The sequence below is a fragment of the Lissotriton helveticus genome, chromosome 3_1 (genome assembly GCF_964261635.1).
Source record: "Lissotriton helveticus chromosome 3_1, aLisHel1.1, whole genome shotgun sequence".
In the NCBI taxonomy this organism is placed as follows: Eukaryota; Metazoa; Chordata; class Amphibia; order Caudata; family Salamandridae; genus Lissotriton; species Lissotriton helveticus.
In genome coordinates this window covers 1758196695-1758220609 of record NC_136061.1, presented here as the reverse complement: position 1 = coordinate 1758220609, position 23915 = coordinate 1758196695, and the positions used below count along the sequence as shown (strand labels likewise).

The window sequence follows — 23915 nt, the reverse complement described above, 5'->3', positions numbered from 1 at the left end:
TAGCCTGAAGGCTAAAAATGCAAAATGTACCTTCTGAGCAATGTGCAGTAATATTTTTTTTGCATACATAAAACACCCAATTAGAGCGTGGTAGTTTGGATATTATTTTTGAGCTATTGGCATTGCTAATATGTGTTGTTTTTTTGGCACCTTATAAGTGTGTAACCAAAGATAATGGCAATGGTTTGTCCAGGAATAACTGCCAAATGTTTGTTAGTTTACATTTTAAACTATTGCAACATTTTAGTACTTTAAAGTAAGTTGATTTGGGAAAAATATTTATGATGTGTGTTTATACATGTTTTATAAATATATTCATTCTGTTGCAATGTCTTTTAATATTTTTGTAATAATGCCATTGCAAAATATTACTTCACATATCTGCGGTAAATATTGCATAAGCGCATTGGATAAGTCTTCCACATCTGTATTGATCATAAACCAGTCTGCTAGAAGTTCATTGCTAATATCCATAGATCGATATGTTTCTGTATTGTGCACTTGTGTTGCTATTGTAGATGGCCCCAGAAATCTGTGCACACGCAGCAGCCACAGGTTCAAATGATAGCAGGGTTGACTCTAAGTTTCATCTTTCCTATAACTTGAGTAGAGAGGCAGCATGTGATCTGAGAGGGCACTTGTTCATATGGTGTGTGAAGAGAGCAGCCCCTGTTTTAATGTATTATACTAAAATACATGCTAGCAGATACTTGTGACAAAATACGATTTTTTTTAGTGCAGCTACTAGATATGTAGCATAGTTATTGGCAGAGATCAAGAAGCCACAAAAACTGACAGCCCCAGAAATCTGTGCGCACACATCAGCCACAGGTTCAAATTAAAGCAGGGCTGACTCTAAGTGTCATCCTTCCTATAACTTGAGAAGAAGGCAGCATGTGCTAGGAGAGAGCACTTGTTTATATGGTGTGTGTGGAGAGCAGCCCCTGTTTTAATGTTTTATACAAAAATACATGCTAGCAGATACTTTTGACAAAATACGATTATTTTTAGTGCAGCTGCTAGATATGTAGCACAGTAATTGGCAGAGATCAAAAAGCCACAAAGTTGTTTAAAAGGAACCGGTTGACAAGTGAGGGCGAGGGTGAGGCAGGCAGTGGAATGGAAAGTAAAGAAACATAAACAAGCGGGCGCAGCCACGTTAATTACAAACAAATGGTCCCTGCGTGCCGCTGCTCGCTCCCGCAAGGTGGATGCCACCACAAGCACGAGGGCTTGAAAAGTGCAGAACGCTTTCTAAAGGTCGTCTCCTAGACCAGTGCATGCGTGCTGCACTAGGCTCGACCTAAAAAACTTCCTGATGACAAATTTGTCTTTTTCGTGCATAAACCAGGAACTGCATGCACCTCCTTGGACGTAGGTAATTCAGGCAGCAGTCACATGCAGTCTGACAATATTAGGGAAACTGACTGGTTAAATTTTTTATATACCCATTGAATGAAAGCTGCATTTTGATTCAACTAAAGATGAGACTGAAAAGGGAAATGACATGAAATAATGTAAACAGACGCTGTCATGTATTACATGTCAGTGCCCGAGTCTGAGAAGTAGTTGTAGTCCCCATGGCCTCACATACATGCTAAGTTCTTCTTTGGCCTTGTCTCATATTGCAGTAACATAACTTTAAAATATGAAAGCATATTTTGATCTCACTCTTACCATTTCAGATATTAAACATCGCAGCAGAGCTGCCCCGCCCATCCGCCAGCCCGCAAAGGAAACATAAAATGATAATAACTTAAAGTCATTATTTTATATTTCCTTTATTTTTCACTGGTCAAAAGCAGTGGGGCAACGCTCCTCCCAATAGCAGAGGAGCCACCACTGCGTCTATTGTAAGAAAGACAAATCGCATGCAGCCCGTCCACTGCTTACTATTCATTGGTTTTATTGTCACTCTTATTTACTAACTTCTAATTGGCCAGTGTGTGCCAACTTCACTTCCTCTTCTTTTGGCTGGAGCATGGACCAAGCAGTACTTGCTTCAGCTTTATTGCTGCCTTCCGCTGTTTGCACTGTGACACTATTTTGTTTCTTCTTTCCCTGTTGTCCATGTCACATTCTGTGTTGCTTCTCCCCTCCTACCTGTGTTCGTACTGATTCTTTCCCCACTCCACTGGCCTGTGCCTCCGTATTGTTTCTTTCACACCCCACTTGTCTGTGCCTCTGTTGTCTGTGTTGCTTCTTTCCCTTCCACCCCTAATCTCTTTTGTCCCTGTAGCTTTCACCAGCTCCCATTTCCAAGTTGCCTCTTCCCCTCCCACCCCAACCCTCTGTTGTCCGTGTTACCCACCTTCCACCCGCTATAGGAAAACAAGCATTTACAATGCAATGGTTTCGCCTTTGGAAAAGTTAGAGTTATTGGCATTGCTCATGACATTTCTTTTTTTTTTACTTATAAATAAATGGCATTGTTATTTATATTGCCAACAGCTCTCACAGCCCACACAGCTCTCTCAGCCCACACAGCCCACAGCCGACACAGCCCACACAGCTCTCAGCCCAACACAGCCCACACAGCTCTCAGCCCAACACAGCCCACACAGCTCTCAGCCCAACACAGCCCACACAGCTCTCAGCCCAACACAGCTCTCAGCTCTCTCAGCCCACACAGCTCTCAGCTCTCTCAGCCCTCACAGCCCACACAGCCCACACAGCCCACACAGCCCACACAGCCCTCTCAGCCCTCACAGCCCTCACAGCTCTCAGCCCAACACAGCTCACAGCCCTGACAGCCCTCACAGCCCACACAGCCCACACAGCCCACACAGCCCACACAGCCCACACAGCCCACACAGCCCACACAGCCCACACAGCCCACACAGCCCACACAGCCCACACAGCCCACACAGCTCTCACAGCCCACACAGCCCACACAGCTCTCACAGCCCACACAGCTCTCACAGCTCTCACAGCCCACACAGCTCTCACAGCCCACACAGCTCTCACAGCCCTCACAGCCCTCACAGCCCACACAGCTCTCACAGCCCACACAGCTCTCACAGCCCACACAGCTCTCACAGCCATCCGCCCACACAGCTGTCACAGCACAGCAGTTGTTCTCAGTGCAAGTGTGCACTGAAGCAGGTACTGTAGTAGAATTGGCCTATACCATGTACTGCACTGTGACATTTACACAGCACTTCATCCCCGGGCTGTGGAGCGCTCTGATTTGCACGGAGATCCTAGGTGCAAAGGTTTAAGATGGCGCGGGTTCGAGCGTGACCAGTGCCTGTGATGCTGGGTGACGCGTGTGAGGTCTGGAGATGGGGACTCTGCGCAAGCGCAGATCGGCCCTCTTACGTGGCTGGTTATAATATACTACTTTGCACAAGCGCAGACATGCCCTGCCTCTTACATGGCTGCGCAGCCAAGTTTTAATGTGCTCCATTTTTTTTTTTGCTGTTTGCAAAGTCCTCTTATTCCTGCTGGCACGGAGTGGTGCATCTTCGGCGTTTCACCCTGTGCGAGATTTGTTGAAGGAAGGAACAGATAGGAGAGGGGCTGCTCCATGACACTGTGGTTTCCTTGACAGTGGTTGCTCACTTTTTTTTGCTGGGGGAACGAACAGACAGGCTGACATTGCAGCACGCACACAGAAAGACGGACCTTAGACACTGCAGGCACACAGACAGACAGAGACTGCAGGCACACAGATAGACGGACACTGGAGGCACACAGACAGACAGACGGACCTCGGACACTGCAGACACACAGACAGGCTGACATTGCACGCACACAGACAGACGGACACTGCAGGCACACACACAGACAGACGGACCACGGACACTGCAGGCAGGCAGACAGCCGATCACCGCAGGCACACAGATAGACGGACATTGCAATCAGACAGATGGACACTGCAGGCGCACAGACAGCGGGACACTACAGGCACACAGACAGACGGACACTACAGGCACACAGACAGACGGACACTACAGGCACACAGACAGACGGACACTACAGGCACACAGACAGACGGACACTACAGGCACACAGACAGACGGACACTACAGGCACACAGACAGACGGACACTACAGGCACACAGACAGACGGACACTACTGTTTTCAACCTTAGCTCTGTGGTTATTAAAGCTTGCGGTGTCAGTGCTGAGGGATGGTCGAGTCCTTGGCGATGTGGGGAAAATAAAGTACCTATAAAGCATATCATGAACGGTGCATGACTCATAAGTGCAATTAAACAATATCTTAGGCGGACTACTACAACTGATGTCCAATCACATGCTGTGCTTCTGACAACCAACATGTGTGCGTAGCCGGAGCAACTCTATGTAGTACCCCTGATGATCACAGAAGGTCTCGCAGCAGATGGGCTATCAAGCCAGACCTAAAAAGGGGGTAAACGTACAGGAATCTCCTAGGTCATGTACTTTTACTTTCATTGTTCAATAGTGAATGGAGCGTAATGACGAAGTAAGCAATATATCCGGGTAAAATGTATCACAAATGGAGATTTATTACTAGAAGTCGACACAAAGAGGGGTAGTTACAAGCAGAAATTCAGTCCATAGCTGTCTTCATATAGAGCAAGATGTCCAATGCAGACGGCTGAAAGGAACTGACCACAGCACGTATCAAGCCATACCTGCGCATATCGATGTGGCACAAGAAGTGGGTTGTACGAAGTAAGTCCACTGGCAATAAACCCCCACCAGGAACACGTTGACAGCAGTTCAGCACTACTTCTTCGCTCTTCCAGCTGACTGGTAGAATATACTGCACATTACTTCACAGACACTATAGACACAGTCAGCAGACACTAGATACACAGCATACAGGGCACACCCCTCCCTCTGTCCAACAAGCACAAGTAGGCATCCTTATTTACCACACTCACAAAGCAAACCATGGTGAGAAGCATGTGACAGCCCCATCCTGCCCACGGTTTATACCTAGCATGGAAAACAAACACAATACACACACAAATACACCACAAACACAATGTAGCCAAAACAATCATCATGGGACTACGTAGCTTGCTCATGAATTGCACACCCTCTGCAATGGTGCACGTGACCCACAGCCTGTCTATTAACTACAACTAGTCCAAGCAAATCATGCTGTGATCCATTGACTGTCCATGATTCAACCACAACATGGTGCAATGCAACACATGGGACCCACAGTCTGCCCATGACTTAAATACAGTAAACACATGACACAAGCAAGCCCACGACTTATACACAAACATAACACGATGTAAGCGACTACACAGTCTGTTTACATGTTGCTCACAGTTTGACTTAAGAAAAAAAAACACAACTAGCCTGTTCAAGACGTAAACTTAACATGCAGCACATGATCCAAAACTGAATATGTGACGTGAAGATACACATGAAACGAGCCCATGACCAAGCCTGACTAACAGCGAGAACTTGCAGCTCCCCAACATGCATGCCAAAGGTACCCGATAAAATCAGAAGCAGTATGTCCATGCGCTTAGCCAACATGCAAGACACAAATCTAACCAGCATTCACCAACATACTGGATAAATATGTTCGCACTGTGCACTGTTACACTGCCATGCCCGAAACCTTTCATTCCTAAAATGGCATCCACAGCCCATAAAATAACCCAGAATTTTCAAATACCAATAAACAGTCAAGCAGACAGGCCCACACCATGCTTAAAAAGGGTGCCATTATGGCTTTCCTCTATAACATCCTGATATCTGTCATCTGTGAAGCTGCCACTTGGTGAACTCGCATACATTTACCAAACATTTCTGATTGTATATTCTAGCCCGTCAAGAGGCACTTGTGGGCCAAACTTCAATGGCTTTGTTCCAAACATCTGCATCATCTGCCCGCTAGCCACTGCTTTGGGTAAAATGCATTTAAGTCTATAAAGAGCATTTGTATCTACAGATAAAATATCTGTTATTACTGACCCTGTAAGCATCTGTTCCTAGCGTGTTGTGCTATAGATCACATATGCGCACCCTCTTCCTCAGAAGCTGGCGATGTTCACACTTCTCTTTGACACTACCCTTACACTACTCACCCACTGGACAGAAGGGAATCTAAGGTGTAGCCTGTGTCCCTATGTAGTGTGGACTATGAGCCGTGTCTTGTGAATCCAAGTTCTTAAAAGAAAAACATGTTGCGACATCTGAGCCCACTACTTGATGACTGGAGTGGCAGAGCACGTGAATCTACAACAGTACATGCTAGCACATGTATTTACAGGGTGTCACATTTTACTTTTTCTGAAGTCATTGCTCTAAATAGCATTTAACTAACCATTACGGTTTGTTGGTGTGTTCAGAGCAATAGTTAGCTTGTTCATTTACTCCCTTGGAATAGAGTACGGTTGAATTGTTTTCTGACCTAATCATCTCCTGGTTGGCTCTGAAGCCATAATTATGCAAGAATGGGTTACACTTCTGCCATGTTGGATCGGAGCTTGTACATTTACATGACTCTTGACGTCATTCAAAAGAAACTAACGCTCCCTATAAACATGAAAGTGCTTTTAACTAGGTCTGCCCGTTTTTGTAACATTTTATTTGCTGTTTGTTTTCCCTTAACCTTTTCTTATTTGTAGCCAGATCCCTAGAACTGTGCCTTTTGATATGAATTGAAATTTAAAGAGTGGATTTTGTAATTGTAAGCATTCGACTGCCAGAGATCAGGTAGGGTAGTGGCGAGAGGCTTAATTCCTACAGACCAGTCGTCCAGTTTTTCTCTTAGGCAGTTTCAAGACCTCCTTAAAATACTCGGGGCTCACCTACAAGCTGTTGAAAGCTCATTGTGGTATCATTTGTGCAAATTCAAGCTAACACGCATAGAAAACGCAGACAGTAAACTTCTATTTTGTGCTTCATGCTCTGAGCACGAACCACTCACCTGGACTTCCTCGGCTGGCCGGCCCTCCGCTCCTGTCCGGTTAGCCCCCCACCCTCGCCCGCTTCTTCCTCCTTCCAAGTGAGGCGGCCGGGGTGGCAGCGCTGCAGGCCAGTCCCGCCTCGCTTCACCCGGGTGCTGCGGGAGTTCCTCTCTGGGCTCCCAGTCTGCTGTCACCCGGCCGGGAGCAGCGCAGACTTCCAGCGCTCGCCGTGGCTCCTCTTCTCGCGCTGGGCGGCGGGGGGGCGGGCACTTCCGGCCGGCCGCGCTGGGATTGGCCGGCCGGCTGAAGAAACCCGCGGGCGGGACGGGATACCAATATTTGTTTGTGAGGACACGGGGGGGCGGGAGAGGACGAGGGGGGCGGGCGGGAGAGGACGAGGGGGCGGGAGAGGACGAGGGGGGCGGGAAAGGACACGGACGTCGGGAGGGAGGAGGGAACAGCAAACACGGCCCGGCCGGACCAGACACGGGGGCGTTCCCGGCGTCGCGTGACGTCGGCAAAAGGAAAAGAATCTCGGGAACGCCCCCGTGTCTGGTCCGGCATTGATGGACAGGCCCCTCGTCCAATGGCTAGGCTCCATTTATGGAGCCAGCCAATGAATGACGAGGGCCGACCCAAAGCCACACTACAGTTCTCATAAGATTTCTCCTGCGCAAAAGCTGCTTGCGCAGCTTTTTGCAGTCGAAACCTAAAAAGATGATATGATGTGGCGAGTGCTGGCAGCGTCAGAGCACTTTTTTTGGTGCCCCTTCTATTTCCCTCCCTGTGTTCCTTAACCGCAATCCCTCACGTTGTAATGAAGCCCACCTGCCATGAGAAAAGAAGTGCTATGATGCAGTCAGCAGTGGCTGCATCATAGCGCTTTTTTTTATTAACAACTTAGCCATGCTGTACAGCAGCTACGCGACTCTGCCACATGGCAAGACCGACGATGTTTTTTGGGGATAGTAATATCCAGCATACGTGCTAGAGACTGGTGAAAAGCTGTAGCTAATCAGAGGGGTTTCATCATAATCATTAAATCTAATCAAACGTAAGTTACTGAAGAAGCAAGAAGATGACGAAGAAAGAGCCCCCCTTCTTCGTCGGACAATTGAAAAACTATACAAATAAGGCTGTTATGTAACACATATATTGTCATACCACCACCCAACTGTGCGCTCAGACATCTAAAAGTCGTAAATTTTTATTTATGAATATTGAGGGAATGGCCCATTTACTTTTGGGCTCCACTTGATCTTTTAACCTTGGATTTTCAGCTGTGTAACACTCTCTGGCCTTCCTGAATTAAGCTAAGGATTAAAGTCCCCACCGCTAATGCTGGTGTGGGGCCATGAACTCGTCAACTTTCCTGCCAATAGGTAGGAAACTCTTGCACTTGCCTGGAAAGTCTTTTCCCAGGAGCCCTTGTTCCAAAGACAGATCTCCACAAGAAATCGCTCTTATCTTCTTCTATCTGCATTTTTATAATGTATGCACCCACTCCCTTCCACTCCCTCCCCATTGGATGTGTGCTTCTTGCACTGAGGAGCCGTCTGGGCCCATATCAATGTGGCTATAACAAGATGCAAGACAAAGACCACTTGGCGGAAGGGAGTTCATTGCTCCGGACACTTCCACTTTGCCAAAGTCCTTAGCACGTCTCAAGTAAGCAACCTAAGTGAAACCTAATGAAGGGGTCAGGGGGGTCAGGGGAGCTCAGTACATTTTCAAATGGACCACATCCTTTTCTGATGCTTCACTGGGGTAGAGACCCCTCTATCCAAGGCTAGAGACTCCTGGTTGAATGCTCCTTTTCGTAGGTGTTGTTCTCCTCAACAAGTCGCGCCCACCAGGCACTAGGGCTCCCGACCCTAGGCAAAGGCCCCTATATGGCTCCCACCCTCCAGAGGCAAATGACTACTTTACCAGATTTTTGAAGAGTGCGGTCACTTCCCGGGTGAAGACCGCCAGGTTCAGGAATCCTGTGGACAGCTCGGGGTGGTTCTGCGTCGCATGGTTGTTTCCCAGGCTCTCTAGCGCCTCCACAAACTGCTCCTCATTCTCGACGTGAGCTGCGGAGGGAAGGAGAAGAGAGGTTTGAGGACTGCAGAGAAAGGAGAGTCTATTGCCACAGTGGAACCCAGAGCAGGCAATAATGAGAGAGAGGCAAGCTCAGGAGTCACTGTATTTATATAGCGCTTCCTACCCCTGAAGAGGCGTTGAAGTTAAAGAAAGACAATCAAACTGAGGGGGCCATATCAATCAATATAAATCTTTATTCGATCCTAAAAATATCATAAAAGCACAAAATAAGTCAAACTGAGGAGGCAATAATGAGAGAAAGAGTCAAAACCTATGGGGCATTCTGTAAACCGGGCAGAACTCTGGCACACCGTGCATTAATGTATAAAGCAAAGAGGGGGCATATAAATCCAGTACTTGTATAGCGCACAAATCACCCCCGAAGGGGTATCTCGGTGCTGGGGGCCGTTGGGAAGATTAAGCGAGCTGTTGCCCATAGTCGCATGGTGCTGGACAGACCCCTGCCGCCAGAGCCAGGGATCGAACCGTGATCCCCAGCGTCCAGGGTCAGTCGCCCTGGCCGTGGCGCCACACCTCTTCCCTCAGACATATAAGACATTAGTACAAGAGAAAGGACACAAAGAGCATCAATGTCAAAGAAAGTATAAGGCAATAATGGCAGAGAGGGGGCACATAGAGCAACACTATTAAAGAAAAAAGACGGGCAAGCAAATAGCATTATAATGTCACAGAAAGGCAGACACAAAGGGCATTAAAAGAAGAGACAGGTCGCAGAGGAATGTTGGGAGTAAAGTCCTTGCATGACTTAGTAATTCTGGGCTGGACGCTTTTCTGAACTACCCTATATTTTTCCTCTAGTGGACTCAACACTCCTGTAAGGCCACTGGAGGCATTTCGAGTCATTATTGTCCATACCATGTGTTCTCTGATGTCAGGGAGACACCTGGAGTGACTACCGCCTCTTTAAGCAGGATACACAGTGGCTGGCGGTGATAGCAGCATGATTACAGCAGCCAAGGGACAAAATACTGTCCTTGCTACCTTTGTAGGGAGCCTGCCTTCTGGTCCTCTGTCACAAAGGAGTGTCCAGCCTCTTTAACTGGGGTCCCTTGCCTTAATGGTTTCTGGATATACATGAAGGATGTATACTTGCATAAGTGGAATATGTGGGCGACAGGAGGACTTATGAATGCCAGGGGTCTCTTTCCACGCACACTGAACAAGATGGTGGCCATCTTTTTTTAAACTGCTTGTCCATTGCTGACCTACCAGCCTGCAAGTTTGGATATTCCTGCCTCACTCCTTGAAACCAGTGTGGGCTGAACTATTCCCAACGGAGCAGGGTCAAGACTGATTTGCATATGGCTGAGTCCAAACTCAGGTGGCATGGTATGCAAAGTAACAATGGACTGGGATGCAACCCCGAGTACTTGCCAGTGGCTGAGATTAATTCAAGCATTCCATCCATCACTTTTTTGTGTACTTTACTGGGTCGCCCTAAGCAAGAGGGGCTGCCCAGGAGTGGGTACCGTGCACACTGTATCACTGAAACTAAGCTATACCTTGCTGGTGAGCCAGTTATAAGGGTGAAATTGAGCCTGGGTTGCTTGTGTTCCGGTTCAGGGCTGCGTCCCGGAGTAATTACCAGTGGCTCAGGCTGAGATGTATTCAAGCATTCCATGCTGCACTTTTTTCAAAATGAGAGACCCGATCCAACTGTTGATAGAAATGCACCACGTGGTGAGGCATTAAATGCACGGCGGGCCCTGCTGTACCAGCCTATGGAAAAGCACCGCTGATGATGAACTAGGTGCGGTGAGGAACCTCCTGTAAAGCCTATAGAAATACACTCCATGCAAAAAGGGCAGAAAAAAGGACCAGTGCCAACTCTCCGTCACTCACAATACATCTTTAAGGGCGACCAAGCCAAAAATACACAACATTAAGTCACTTTCTTTTCCAAAAGAGGACACGTGCAGTGAAATCCAGAGCTGGACGTTTTCCAGTGAAAATTGGTGAGGCAGAATACTGAAAGAGTGCGCGGAAAAACTAGAATCTTATCCAAACAGCTGGAAAACGTTATCTTCAACATCGCTAACTTGGGCTGCACTAGGAAGACGCCTGCCACGGGGCCACCCGCATGGGGGAGTGGAGCCCCAGCATCACTGGAGCGGGGCGTGGTGAGCTAGGGGGGGGGATCTAACCCTTAAAGAGTGCTTTCTTCAACAGACTGCTGCATGAAAGGTAGTTGCACAGCAGGACCGTCGCACTCCAAGACTGCTGCACAAAAAACGTTCACGCAAGAATACTGCAGCATCAAAAGACCCCTGCGTAAAAATACTACTGCATATAGAGGCGTACAGGGTAACCAAACTGAAATGATGCATATGCATGCTTTTCTTCCCCCATGGTATCTGAAGTTTTACCACAAATTCTATTCTATTCTCATCCAGCTTACAGTGTCATATGAGCTGCAGTTCTGTTCATTTCAGTCACAGGGAGTTGTCCTTGCACGGTTTTGCTTGGCATGTTACATTTCATTTAGATCAAAAACGTGCTCATAGGTAGGTCTAGATCTGATGTAAAAACTGAGGGAAGAACAAAAATGAAAAATAATTCTATGATGCACATTTTCTCACCAGGACGGCCTTGGTGCTATCAGGTACAGTAATTCCTTGCCATAATTTAAAAGCTGGATTTGATTTTTGAGTTTTTTTTAACATCAATATTGTGTTTGTGGTTCTGCTGTTGCATGCAATAGGCGTGTGTGTTTTAGTTACGGTTCAGTGGGCTGCAAAGTTGAATAGGTGTGGCCAGAGGGCTGGGTAAATTGGCTTGTTCAGTGTTCAGCATCTCAAACCAGGTGAGTTAGTTGACTCTAGTTAGCGGTGGTGTTCGGGAGCCATGATATTTATTCATTGACAAGACTAGCTGGGCTGCCCCAGGTGGGTGTTAAATATTTGTGTCAGCAGCTCCAGTTGGTGGGTTGTGTGCTGAGTGTGGGGTAGGACTTATACTGCTGTCAGCATGGTGATCACCAACTATAAGGCCACACCTGTGCTGGGCTGGATGTATGCCTGTTGTTCTTTCTAATGTGCTGTGCTGGTCTGTCTTCTGTGTGGGTTGTTTCTGATCAGAAACTTTAATACATAACAATGGCACCCGATATACGAAGCCCAGGCGGCAAACAAATCCTTGTTTTTGCACAAACTCTCTTTGTGACCTTGGCATCACTTTTCGACGTGACTGGTGCCTTAATTAGTCGCATAACAAAGTGTCCATATGCAAATGTCCTAAAGCACATGAGGTAAGAGGCTTTTTGCGACTCATGCGAATGCCTGTAACTGCCATTTGCAGGAGAGAGACTGCAAGGTCATGCCAATACATAATTTAAAATATTCTACTATTTAGTTTATGTGAATATTTTCTTTGAAACGTTTTTTTTCTGATTACCAAACATGAGCACTTTCTAATCAGTCATCACATATCTGTAAAAGAAAAAAAATCATAAAGTTGAAACAATCTTAACCAATTTTCTTTTTTCACTCAATCTTCCCGTGCCTACCAAAAAGGAATGTGTCCTTGTGTAATGTAATTGGTGCTCATGTAAAGGCTCCAAGACCTTTTGGTCAAGTTCCGCTATTTAAAATTACAAAAAAAGACTTCTCTGGATATATTTTTTAAAAGATACTATGATTCAACTAAAAACAAAAACATGTCATTCACGCAATGGTTTCTTTGTGACATATCTTTGAATAACAGGGCAATAACTGTAAAGTTACAGTGAATATGTAACATATTGTGCTCATAAATCATGTAACTTACAGAAGCATATCACACTCAGCTACTCTGGCTTAAATAGATGGATTGCTGCATCATTCTGGTGGTTTACAGGCTATTCCCTGTCCGCCGATAGTTTAACCTGTGACCTACAGGTTTCACACAGGCCGGGATGTGGCCTGTACCAGCCAGGGCTGCGAGCTCTGGTGCTGGGGAACCAGGTTGGAGTCTCGGCAACGACGCTCGACATCCTGTGATTATGGGCAAATCACTTAGGGCCCCATTAGGATGTTGGGCGGATCGCCACCGCCATGCGGGCGGTGGCGATTCGCCCGACATCCATCTCCGCCCGCCACCCATTTCCCCCCCCGCCATATTACTATGGCGGAGGGGACCGCAGCGGACGGAAAGACCATCCACCGCTTTTCCACCCGGTCGACATGTCGACTGGGCAGAAAAGGGTTCTATATGGTGGCGGTGTCTATTAGATACCGCCATCCATATTAGGAAGGCAGCGGGAACATGCTTTTCCACAGAGAGGCATGCGGAAATCTCCTGCGGGGGCCCGTTGCGGGCCCCCAGGGATTCTGGGAGGTGGGGGGCGCACATGGGGGGTACCTATGGTACCCCCGGCACTTCAATGTACAACGTGGTAGGCACCACACGGTGCCTGCCATGTTGTGCATTGAAGTGGGCGACGGGCATTTTTAGCATTGCGGCGGGCGGTGCTGAAAAAAATGCGGGATGCACCCGTCAGTGTGGCTGGCGCATCCTAATGGCCCCCAAAGGACCGCCGCCCTTATGGCGGGCGGGCCCGTTTTACGTCGGGATGGCAGGCGGACATCCTAATGGGCCCCTAAATCTCCCTGCGCCTACCAAAAATGAATGTGTCCTTGTGTAACTTAACTGGTGCTCATGTAAAGCGCTCTGATACCTTCGGGTCGAGCTTCCGCTACATAAAACTGAAAGAAACAAAAAAACAAAAACGTGCACCTCACTGTGCTACTTTGCTCGATAAGAAATAGTTGTATTGTTGTGAAGACTACTGTGCATTTGTTCTGCGGTATTATAACCGTAGCCCCACTAGAGAGTGGAGGTGACACACTGACCTGTTAGTGAACGCTCCACCTGTTAGTGGTAGAGAAGGAAAAACTATGTACATGTGTTCTTGTGCGATTGCTTCAGCCGATCAGGGAACAGTCTTTGCTTTCGGTTAAGACAGCTGCACTGCAAGGCCGACACCTGCAGGCTTTAGGAAATGTACAGTGAAATTCAGCTTTTAACCATTGGCACTAGGCCACATGCCAAAGAGGGACTCACAGAAACCAACGCCATTTACCGTCCATTTTGTGCCACATGTTATGTTATATTGCATTTGTAGCGTGCACTGTTACTCTAGAGTGTCCTGGCGCGGGAAGTGTATTTGCTTTAATGTTCCAAAATTCGGAACAATGCATTTTGTATTCTATACAGAAAGGCTAGAACAACGGAACACACTGGTCTGAATGAGAACAGACTGACGTCAGTTTTCAAGTAGTAATCTTTAGGTCACTGCTATGAAGCACGCCGCATTTTTTATTTCTGTGCAGGTAACAGTCCTTTTTTAGACGTTTATATGACGTTCTGAGATGAATTAGCAACCAAGCCATATTGAGGTTCAGTGGTATAATGCGCCTGCTGCCTGCCAGTCACAGTTTCAAATTTAGATGGCCACGCTCAGTATTTGTACACCAGAGTTTCATAAAATGATTATAATGAGGTGGTTTAAAAGGGCCATCTATTATTAACAACAGAAGACTTTTCATTGAGTGGAGTTAATCAAACAATTGGTCCATATTGTTAACAGTTCTTATTCCATATGTATTTTTAGCTGTCCGCCTTGAAGCCCGAAGTAGATATAATTTTTTCCTCCACATTTGTACAAGAAAGAGCTCATTAGCATAAGGTGATCCGTTTTTTTTTGGTTTATTTTAGCGTAGCTTCTTCTTGAACATGTGGCATATTGTCTGGGGGATTTGTGTTGTTTTTAGTAGGATGGAGTTTATAGTAGAATTGGACCACCAGCCTCAAACACCAGTGGTATCAAGGTGTCCTGCCAATTGGTCATTTTTTTGGCCTGGCTTTACAGCATAGCTGTCTGTGTGCCCTATTATACAGGGCAGTGCAATTATACGTTTTTGTATAATTATGGATTTACCGCATTTGCTACATAATTTGTCACCTGCTGCATAATATGCAGATTTTAACAAACAAAAAAATTGTAGCTAGCTCAAACCGTAATGAAAATGTAACTACACGTTTAGACTCGCAGTGGCAGTCCCTTGACAGAGGATGGCTGGTCACCTTTCTGTTGCTGAATGCTATATTTGGATGTCCTGACAGGGTTAATAAGTATAAAAAATGGATGATGAAGTAATACTATCACTGAACGTGCCGCGTAATTTGACTTTTCTTGCCACATAATTTAGTCAACCCTACCACATAATTTAGCCTTACCCCGGTGCATTATTCGTGTGGCCCGGCCTATTGTTACGAACTATTTAAAATACATGTACATTGGGCTTTGGTCTGACGTAGAGGTGCATTTCTGTATAATCTCATGATATTGGCTTTTCGGGGTATCATTTTGTCTCCTGTGAAATGCTTGCATTGTAATGCAAGAGTGACTTTTTACCTCAAAATTACACCGAATCAAGACATACTCAATAATTTATCTCATAGATCTGTGGTGCGCAAACACTAATCTTTTTTCACTGCATCAGGTGTTTTTTAATACTGTAGTCAGGACTCAACATGCAAACGAGAACTGCTGGCTTTCCTAAGGCTTGTTCTGTGTGCTTTAATTTTTCTCCTTATTATTCTTCCCATTCTGTGCAGAGCATACTTATGTCAACTATGCTTTTTTGGGATAAACATCCTTTAATTTTAAATATCCCATCACTTTAGGATGCTGCCAAATCAAAAGCAAATAATGCAAAAAACATTGGTTATTCGTCAGAGCAGCGATAACCCATTCTCATGCATGTCACTCACTCCCCTCTTCAGTTAACCTAAAACCTTTCCTATGTTCTGACAAAGCTTCTGTGCATCCACTTCCGAAGGTTTTGTATTGTATCTTCATTAGCCTTTTTTTATCTGCTGTCTTTTTATCCGAGTTGGTCACACACACTGTGTTCAGCTGGGCCATTGAAGAGGATGACATTAAACATTTTTTATTTCGTTTCCATTTATTTGTGATATCCTTTCTAAGCTGTCTTTCCAAAAATCTGACACTTCTCTAGTACATCAGAACTTGTGAATACCTTTTCACAATACAGTGAAACGTCCAACATGCATTCAAATGGAATACCTTATGTTATTGTCCTTTTCTAGAGGTCAAGTGCAGATGCTGGAAATGTGTTTGCCGAGGTAGCCTACCAGCCACCTCTAGCTAAACCTAAAGAATAGACGATATTATCGTGTTCCACTTAAGGGCATTGTAACTCAGGTCACCAGTCCCCCAAACACTTGGAAAGACCAGTGGACCCGTGACCAAACTGCGAGAAGGCGAACGCCCTATTTAAGGTGGTTCACAGTAATGCCCCATAAATATGTCAATGTCCAATAGGCTGTTCAGGCGTAGTTGATGAAGTCAAAAACATTAGCAAATAAAAAAAAAGTTTGGAAAAGAATTAATCCACGAGTACGTAACACTTCAATCGAAAACTACATGTGAGAAAAGCTTGCTGTTTGACTAAAAGAGTAAATTGTGGTATTACATTTCCATCTCAGTAACTTTCATCGGAATGTGGCCTATTATTCTTTTCTCTTCTGAAGTACAGGGGTAAGTGGCACATTCCTCCACCTGTCACAATCGGTTTCTTGCTATCTCCTCATTTGCCACTGATGAGTAATCTTGAAGGCACGAGAAAATGACTGGGACTGTTGACCCTGCTTCTTGAAAGATACTATTCCCCTTTCTGGCACATTTTTTTTTTCTGCAGCAACCAACACTTTCCTTCAAATACAGTACATTGACTTCAGTGGCCTGATTACCACGAGACCCACTAGAGTTAATTCGCTACTCTAACGGCAGTCACAGCCAGTTCGGCAGCCAATGCAACAGCGAGCCAAGGAAATAACACCCCGTCAAAATAACCAAGGCCAAGGTAATAGTTAGGCTGCAACCTGAGGTGCAGCCTAATCTTACTTGGGTTTCAGTCACTAAAAATCTTTCAACCAAAGTGCATACCGATGATTTTTCAACAGAAGTGTATTTCTCACAAAAAGGTACATCGAAAAGATGTGATATAATTCGGTATGCTACTTATTGTAAAGTTACCGCTGCCAAAATAAGTTACTTCCGTTTTAAGAATGTTTAGCCACTAAATCCCTCTTATCAAATTTAGTGTGCACAATCATTTCCACTTTTAAGTGGCTCCCATTCACAGTTATAACTATAAGCATCATCCATAATGCGTTATAGAGAATTTATAAATATAATGCATACCAAAGAAAATAGTTTTAAAAATCTGGCCACCTGCCATTTTTCACGGTTTACTTAGCTTAGAAAACTCGTGTTACTTTTAGAGGTTGTGCTGAGCCCACCAGAGGCACGGTAATCGGGTTACATCTATGAGTATTTAAAGAGAGTTTATGATTTTTGTTTAAATTACAAATGCATTTTGATGTACGTGCTGGGGAATCATTAGTCGCTGCAACGCAGCACATGGTTTGTGAACACGTGTTTCAATGTTAAGTGCTTGTAGTCTGCCATCTTGGTTCCTGAATGTGCATACAGTTAGATCATGCTGTGGTGCAGGAACAGAGAACATGTTCTATCCAAATGGGGGAATGGTTCAGAAGACGTTGTTTGATTGGGCATTACAAAACAACATTACTATTTGTATAAGGTTTAAAAGGAAACAAGAAGGCGAGAGAGAGAAGACAGTTTTATGAAAATGAGGTGCAGTGAACTCATAACCAAGGCTCAAGAATTGTACTCCTGGGTTGAGGAAAGTGGTATTGCTTTTAGGTTTTGTTGTTATTTACATACTACACGAACAATTACCTATTTAGGGTTCTGGGAAGGATTCCCAGGATGAAAGGCTTCAGCTTGAGATGAGAGAAAAATGAGGGGACAAACTCACAATAGAAACGAGCATTGGCAACACCAACAGGTTGAGCCTTTGGGACCTAGTAGCTTTTCTAATACTTACATAGTTGAACAGCATCAGCAAAAAGCAATGTTTTCTGCTGGTGCTGTTAAATAGTGGTCCCCAAAAAAGTGCAATTATACGGCCACTGTTGTGGTTACGTCATTCTGTAGTTACCCAAATAAATCATCCCCATGGGAGTGCCTACAGAATGACATTGGCGTCATTTTCTTTCATGTTTTATTGACCAATCTGAAATGGCGGGTGCTACTTAAATCTGTCAATTAAAAAAAAAGACATTTTAAGTGCATGAAAGTGCGTTTGTGAATGCAAAGTGAACCAGGCGGGAGGCAACATGGAAGTTCAGAGGCAACACAGAGGGTGTACAAGGGGGCAAGCAACACCAATAGTATGGATGGATATGGAATGCCTTGTCATTGTATCGTATGGTATGACCTGTCATTGTGTAGTATGATATGGCACTGCATGGAATGGCATGCAGTGCTTACACAGTAGAAAATGAAGTGCCAGGGCCCTCATCTGGAGGCTACAGCAGCCTACACCACCCATTGCCCCTGCAAGCGCTGCCAACGAGAGCACCAAATCAGCTACTAACCATCACACTTTTACAAGTGTGACAATTCGGACTATTCATTGCCCCTAAAGCTATAAGATTAGCAGGAGCGGCAGGTAATAGTCATTTTCAATGTATATTGAATTAGTAAAAAAAAAAAACTGTTGTTGAGCTCACTCTAAATCGGACAAACAGCGCCACCATGTGGCAGTCTATCAAAAGTGCTGGTGCTGCCAATTAAGTGCTGGTGCCGAGCACTGGAAACCACAGGCTCAAATTAAGTACTGATGGCATGTCACTGTATCGTATGCTATGGTAAAGTGTGATAGGTATGTCCTATTATTGTACAGTATGGTAGAAGACATGTTAACTTTATATTTCTATAATTACATTTATGTTCCCTGAAACAAGGGGCAGCGAGGGCAGTTCCAAGGGCATCACGGGTAAGCCATAGGAAAATGACGCCTGTGCCCAATTGCTATGTATCCCTTCAGTAGCCAGTAAGCATTGTGTAATATTTAATTCCCCACATATTACTCTTAATATTAGATTTTTTTTTAAACAAGCATATGTATCATTAAAGACAATATTTTAATTCTACACAAAAGCGGACGCTATTTTGAGTTACACAAATGTCTGCTAATCCAAATAGATGGCTAAATACATGTCCACACGGAGAGCTGCATTCTATTTATGAAAGAGCAATGATATCACATTCCCTCCTAATGGCTGCATCAATCCATTCAGGCTGCTTTCGGCAGAATCTAGCTGCAGGGCCCTCTGCTTTCCCCTCTCCCGCTTCCTATTACATATTTATTCACTTTGTGCAAGCAAGCACAAGTAAATAGTTCTCAAATGATTCTTAGAAATGAAGAGGTGGTAATAGGGTCATAGGAACCCAGGCCTGGAGGCGAACGTAGATAATGTGTCTTAAGGGTTAGATGAGATAGATAGATGCCACACACCTTGTGCCAAGAAGCAGTGGAATGCTCTCACAGAAAAGCAGGATAATGATGGGATCGGGTTCAAGTAAGGAATCAAACTAATTGAGATAAATGGCATGCCATTTCACCCTTCTTTGCCAAATAAAGACCATTGTGCCTTAGGTGTGTTTACAGCGGGAGTCTTGCACGCCCATTGAAGAGATATTCCATTGAGCTGGCTAAGCTGTTAAAGCAGAGGAGTGACTGAGGACATGGCACTGTGGCCAGGGCGACAGTCTTTGGAACTTGGGAGCCAAGTTAGAGTACCAGCGTCGGCTCAACATCATGTGATCCTGGGCACATCACTTATTCTCCACATGCCTAATAAACAAATCTGACTTTGTGTAATGTTACTGGTGCTCACAGAAAGTACTACATTACCCTTGGACAGAGTTTCTACAATATATTTAAAAAAACAGAAGCAAACAAGAGAGTGTGGTACAGGAGGAGGTCGGGAGCTCAGAAGTATGGGCTAGACACTAACTTCAAGTGTGTAGAATTGCATAGAAGTACACTGTTCTGGATAGCAACAAGGCGGGGGGTAGAGAAGCATACAAGTGAGACAGAGCTGGATAAAACAGGAACTTTCATGGAGTGCTTCAGGAAAAAAGTAACAAGCAACGGGACAAGAAGGAAGGAATCAAGCAACTGGGCAGGAGGGTGAAAAAATAGCACCTTAATATGAGCGTGACCAACACAAGGACACCTATAAAGAAATTAATCAGTACTTGGGCCATGCTCCACTGAAGGCAAGAAGGCCCACGAAGAGAAAGTGAAACCAGATGCAATGACCAATGAGAAGCCAGGAAATTAGAGTGATGAAAACAACCAATGATAATGGGCAGGCTAAAAGTCCCTTTTTAGATGTTTCTCAATTGACAGTGCATGCACTGTATCAAGCGAGACCTCAAAAGTAGGGCTTGGAATGCGAGAACTTGAAGGCACTGGCGTAACGAAACTCGAGGGGGCCTTCCTACAAGGCACGTTGAAGGGCCCACTACGTGATCAATCAGGAGCTCTGCAGCCAGAGTGCTGTGCTGATGGGGCCCCCTGGAGCTTGGGGAGCCCCCCGCACCGCAGGGGTTGCGGGGGCCTGTGTTACGCCCATGCTGGAAGGACACCGTAAGGAGTCCATGCTCCAGTAGAGGGACAAACACAAGCAGATGATGAAGTCACTCAAAAACTGGTTAATAATAAGCAAGCAAATGAGTGACAATAAAGCCAACAAAAGGTAAGCAATGGGCAGGATCTAAAGCCTACTGTATGCTAACACTACATCTTGTCACAGGTGGCACATGCTAGCAGGTGAGATCTAAGAAGGTAGTATCCTAAAAATAAGTAGTGGAAGGCCATAAGTCAGCCAGTCAAGAGGATGGTAAAGAAGCTATGCTCCAGGGGAGGGACAAACACAAGTCGAACAAGGAAAGCCATGAAATAAGAAGCAAGTTAGAGTAACAATAATGGCAACCAATGGTAAGTAAAAGGTGGGCCCTAATCCCATATACGTTTTTGGAAAACCCACCAAAGGTCTTTCACAACCCGACAGTTTGATCTGTCTTTCAGGCTCTACCTACATATGGTTTCAGATAGAAGTTAAGAGTTTCCTGATAGAAAGCAAGCCTGAATGCTATTCGGTGAGTTGAACCACCTGCTATTCAGTGACAGAGTCTGATAGAGGATGGAACTGTCAATCACCGCTTCACTCCTTTATGAGGCACATATGGCTTTGGCCATGTTCTTAACCATGCACTGGACCAGGCAGGTCCTGGAGATGGCCACAATGGCTCCAGATGACCACAAGCATTGCTCGGAAACTGCTATAACACACAACTACCACAAGTGAAAGCGCGAGAGAGTCCCCAAGATAGTATGCTCAGGCACCGAGGTACCATATGTTGACAATGTGTATGGTGGGGTGGCTCACTAACTACAATGGTCATTGGGCGTAGGGTGCACTTTAGGTACTGGGTGGAAAAAGACATTTTAGTCATGATGTGTGCCATCAATCCTGGGGTGGAAACTCATACAACCCTGAACCCCCGGTTAGGCCAGGGTCCTTTGCATTGCAGCAGATGAAGCCGGATTGCCCAATGAATCTGAAGGGGCACCACAACATGCACTCTTTGAACACGTTTAACTCCCCCCTCATATTGCAGCCCATCTTTTCCTGTGTTTCCTCATCTACTGCCTTGTGTCGTTTAGATAATCTGGTCATCTTTCGCTCTTTCCCTTTCAGTCTGAACCCCCTTCTATCCGTGACACTGCGCCTTGTCTTGCCTTCCTTTGCTTCTCCATTTTTTCTCCCCTTACGGTTCTCCCCCTCAGCCTACCCAACCCCCCCGTTGAAGAAGGTCAGAGTGAGCGGGAACTAACTGGAATCAATTTCCACTATTTTTACTTTCCCTATATTTCACTTGTTAACAGTTCCAAGAATTGTTTTTGTGCAATGAAAGGATGTCTGCTTTCATTGCACTTCATGCTGTCCTTGAAGAGGTTTGTGAGGCATCTAGACAATAATATATTTCAACCAACCCCCTACCTCTCAACATCCGCCTACCCAACCGGCCCATCAAGCTGGTCAGCACACTTCAACCTCTGCCTAAGAATCCCTTCCTACTGCTGTTTTTTTGTCTCTATCCTTCAGTGCTTAATTTGAGCAGGTAGTTTCCGGTGCTCAGCATCTGCACTTAATTGTCAACACAGCTCTTGTGACAGTCTGCCACAAGGTGGCGCTGTCTGGCTAATTTAGAGATGTGACAACAACAGATAATTATTAATTCAATAAAGTTTATAAAGTACTATTACCTGCCGCCCAAGCAATTCTTACCGCTTTGGGGGCCTGGAAGGGTCCAAATTGTCACACTTGTAGGAGTGTGATTGCTAGTAGTTGCGTTGTTATGATCACTGGCAGCATGGCAGGTGCAATGTGGGGTGCAAGTTGCAGTGACCTCCTGATGAGAGCCCTGTCACTTTTTTTTCCCTTTCTTTTTTTTTTTTTTTTTACAAATTAAGCTCTGTGTCGCTATTTTTTCCACATTGCTTCCAATCAGCTCAGGGTTAGTGCTACATAAAAGCCATTTTTTTAAGCAGGAACTTCACTGTACAAAAGTTAAGTTGTAGAAAAGCGGATGCATACGGTGCAATAAACAATGGACTCCACAAAGAAAAGAGAACGATGCGGACAGGTGGAGAGCCATCAAGCAGCGGTCATCCTAACGGCAAAAGCCTCAGAGAATTTCAAGTGATGCATGTACTTTCTAGCCAGGAACAGCAGAGTGTGGTAAATCAAAATGAAAAGTAATATATATGTGTGTAGATAGATAGATAGATAGATAGATAGATAGATAGATAGGATAGATATTTGTACTTGTAAATATCAGAAATGACCATTTACAACGCCACTTCAGTCAGCAGTCTTACACAACTTGCCAGAAGAGGATAGCAGGTTGCAAATATAGGCTTCAATGTGGCCTTGTTACTGGCACAAAGAAGCGCCCAAACAGAAAAATGTTTTTGCCTGGAGCTCCAAACATCCCAGATTGGAGCTGACGCAACGGTCCTCTTTCCACCCCTCTCTCCCTTCAATTCTACATTTCAACCCTGCCCCCTCCCTCTCTTTTCTGCTTCCACCCTGTTGCCCGTTCCCCGACTCTTTCTACATATCCTCCCCACCGTACCCCCTTTTTTCCCTCTCATCCTCATATGGCTCTACCCTCTCTTGCCCACTTGCACCGTTTTTGCCATACCCTTCTCCTTTCTCGTCTCCCTGACCCCACCGCCCTTCGAGGTGTCTGTTTCCCCCCTCACTCACCCTCATCTCCACCTTGGTGCTAACTTTCCCTTTTCTTCCTATCCTTCTCTCATCCACTTGCAGTCTCCCCACCTCTCTCCCCCTAAATTACTCCCCACTCTCCCCACCCTATTTTCCTTCTAGCAGTCTCATTCCCGTTGTCTCTCCTGCAGAACTCTCCATCTCTCCACACCCTCCTTGCTCCCTCTCGCGCCGTTTCAGGCACCTTCCCTGAGTACTCACCCAGTCCAGAGACGTGTCCGGCCTTCACGCACTTCTTGATCCGGCTCAGCACGGTTTGGTCGCTCTCCAGACTCTGCAAGAGAAGCACAGGGGGGTGAGTGTCAAAGAGCCACTTGGCAGGGCCCGCGCTCGGACTCTGAAGCCGTGCCAGCTTCGGCGGCTCCCCCTGGGCCATTCATACACTTCGGGCCTCAGAGGCCGTGCCAGCTAGAGGCCAGGCCCCCCGTACACCACTAAGAGCCCAGGCATGGCCAGGCTAATCGCCTCGAGGAGGGCCCAAGCGCCGGAAGTCACCTCCACATTATGACATCACTTCAGAACTTTCAACTCTGGGAGGGACATGGTCATGCACACGTATTATTATGACGCATTTTGTTTTCCTGAAGCTACTGTGCCGATTAAAAATGCTCGTAGTTTTGACAAGCATTGGCAAAGCCAATAGGTTTCGCCTATGCGAGATCTATTGGCTTCTCAGTGGTTTTTTTTAGCCATTGG

At 45.6% G+C, this 23915-nt stretch overlaps 1 protein-coding gene across 1 annotated transcript in view; it reads right to left on the bottom strand.

Moving 5' to 3' along the window:
• ASAP3 (ArfGAP with SH3 domain, ankyrin repeat and PH domain 3) overlaps positions 1 to 23915 on the bottom strand; it is a 329849-nt gene that overhangs the window by 267851 nt on the left and 38083 nt on the right. The window contains exons 2-3 of the mRNA XM_078682583.1: positions 23421 to 23493; positions 8799 to 8944 (exon numbers count right to left, since the gene is read on the bottom strand). Of these exons, the coding sequence (XP_078538709.1) occupies positions 8799 to 8944; positions 23421 to 23493 (219 nt within the window). The remainder of the gene's footprint in view (positions 1 to 8798; positions 8945 to 23420; positions 23494 to 23915) is intronic.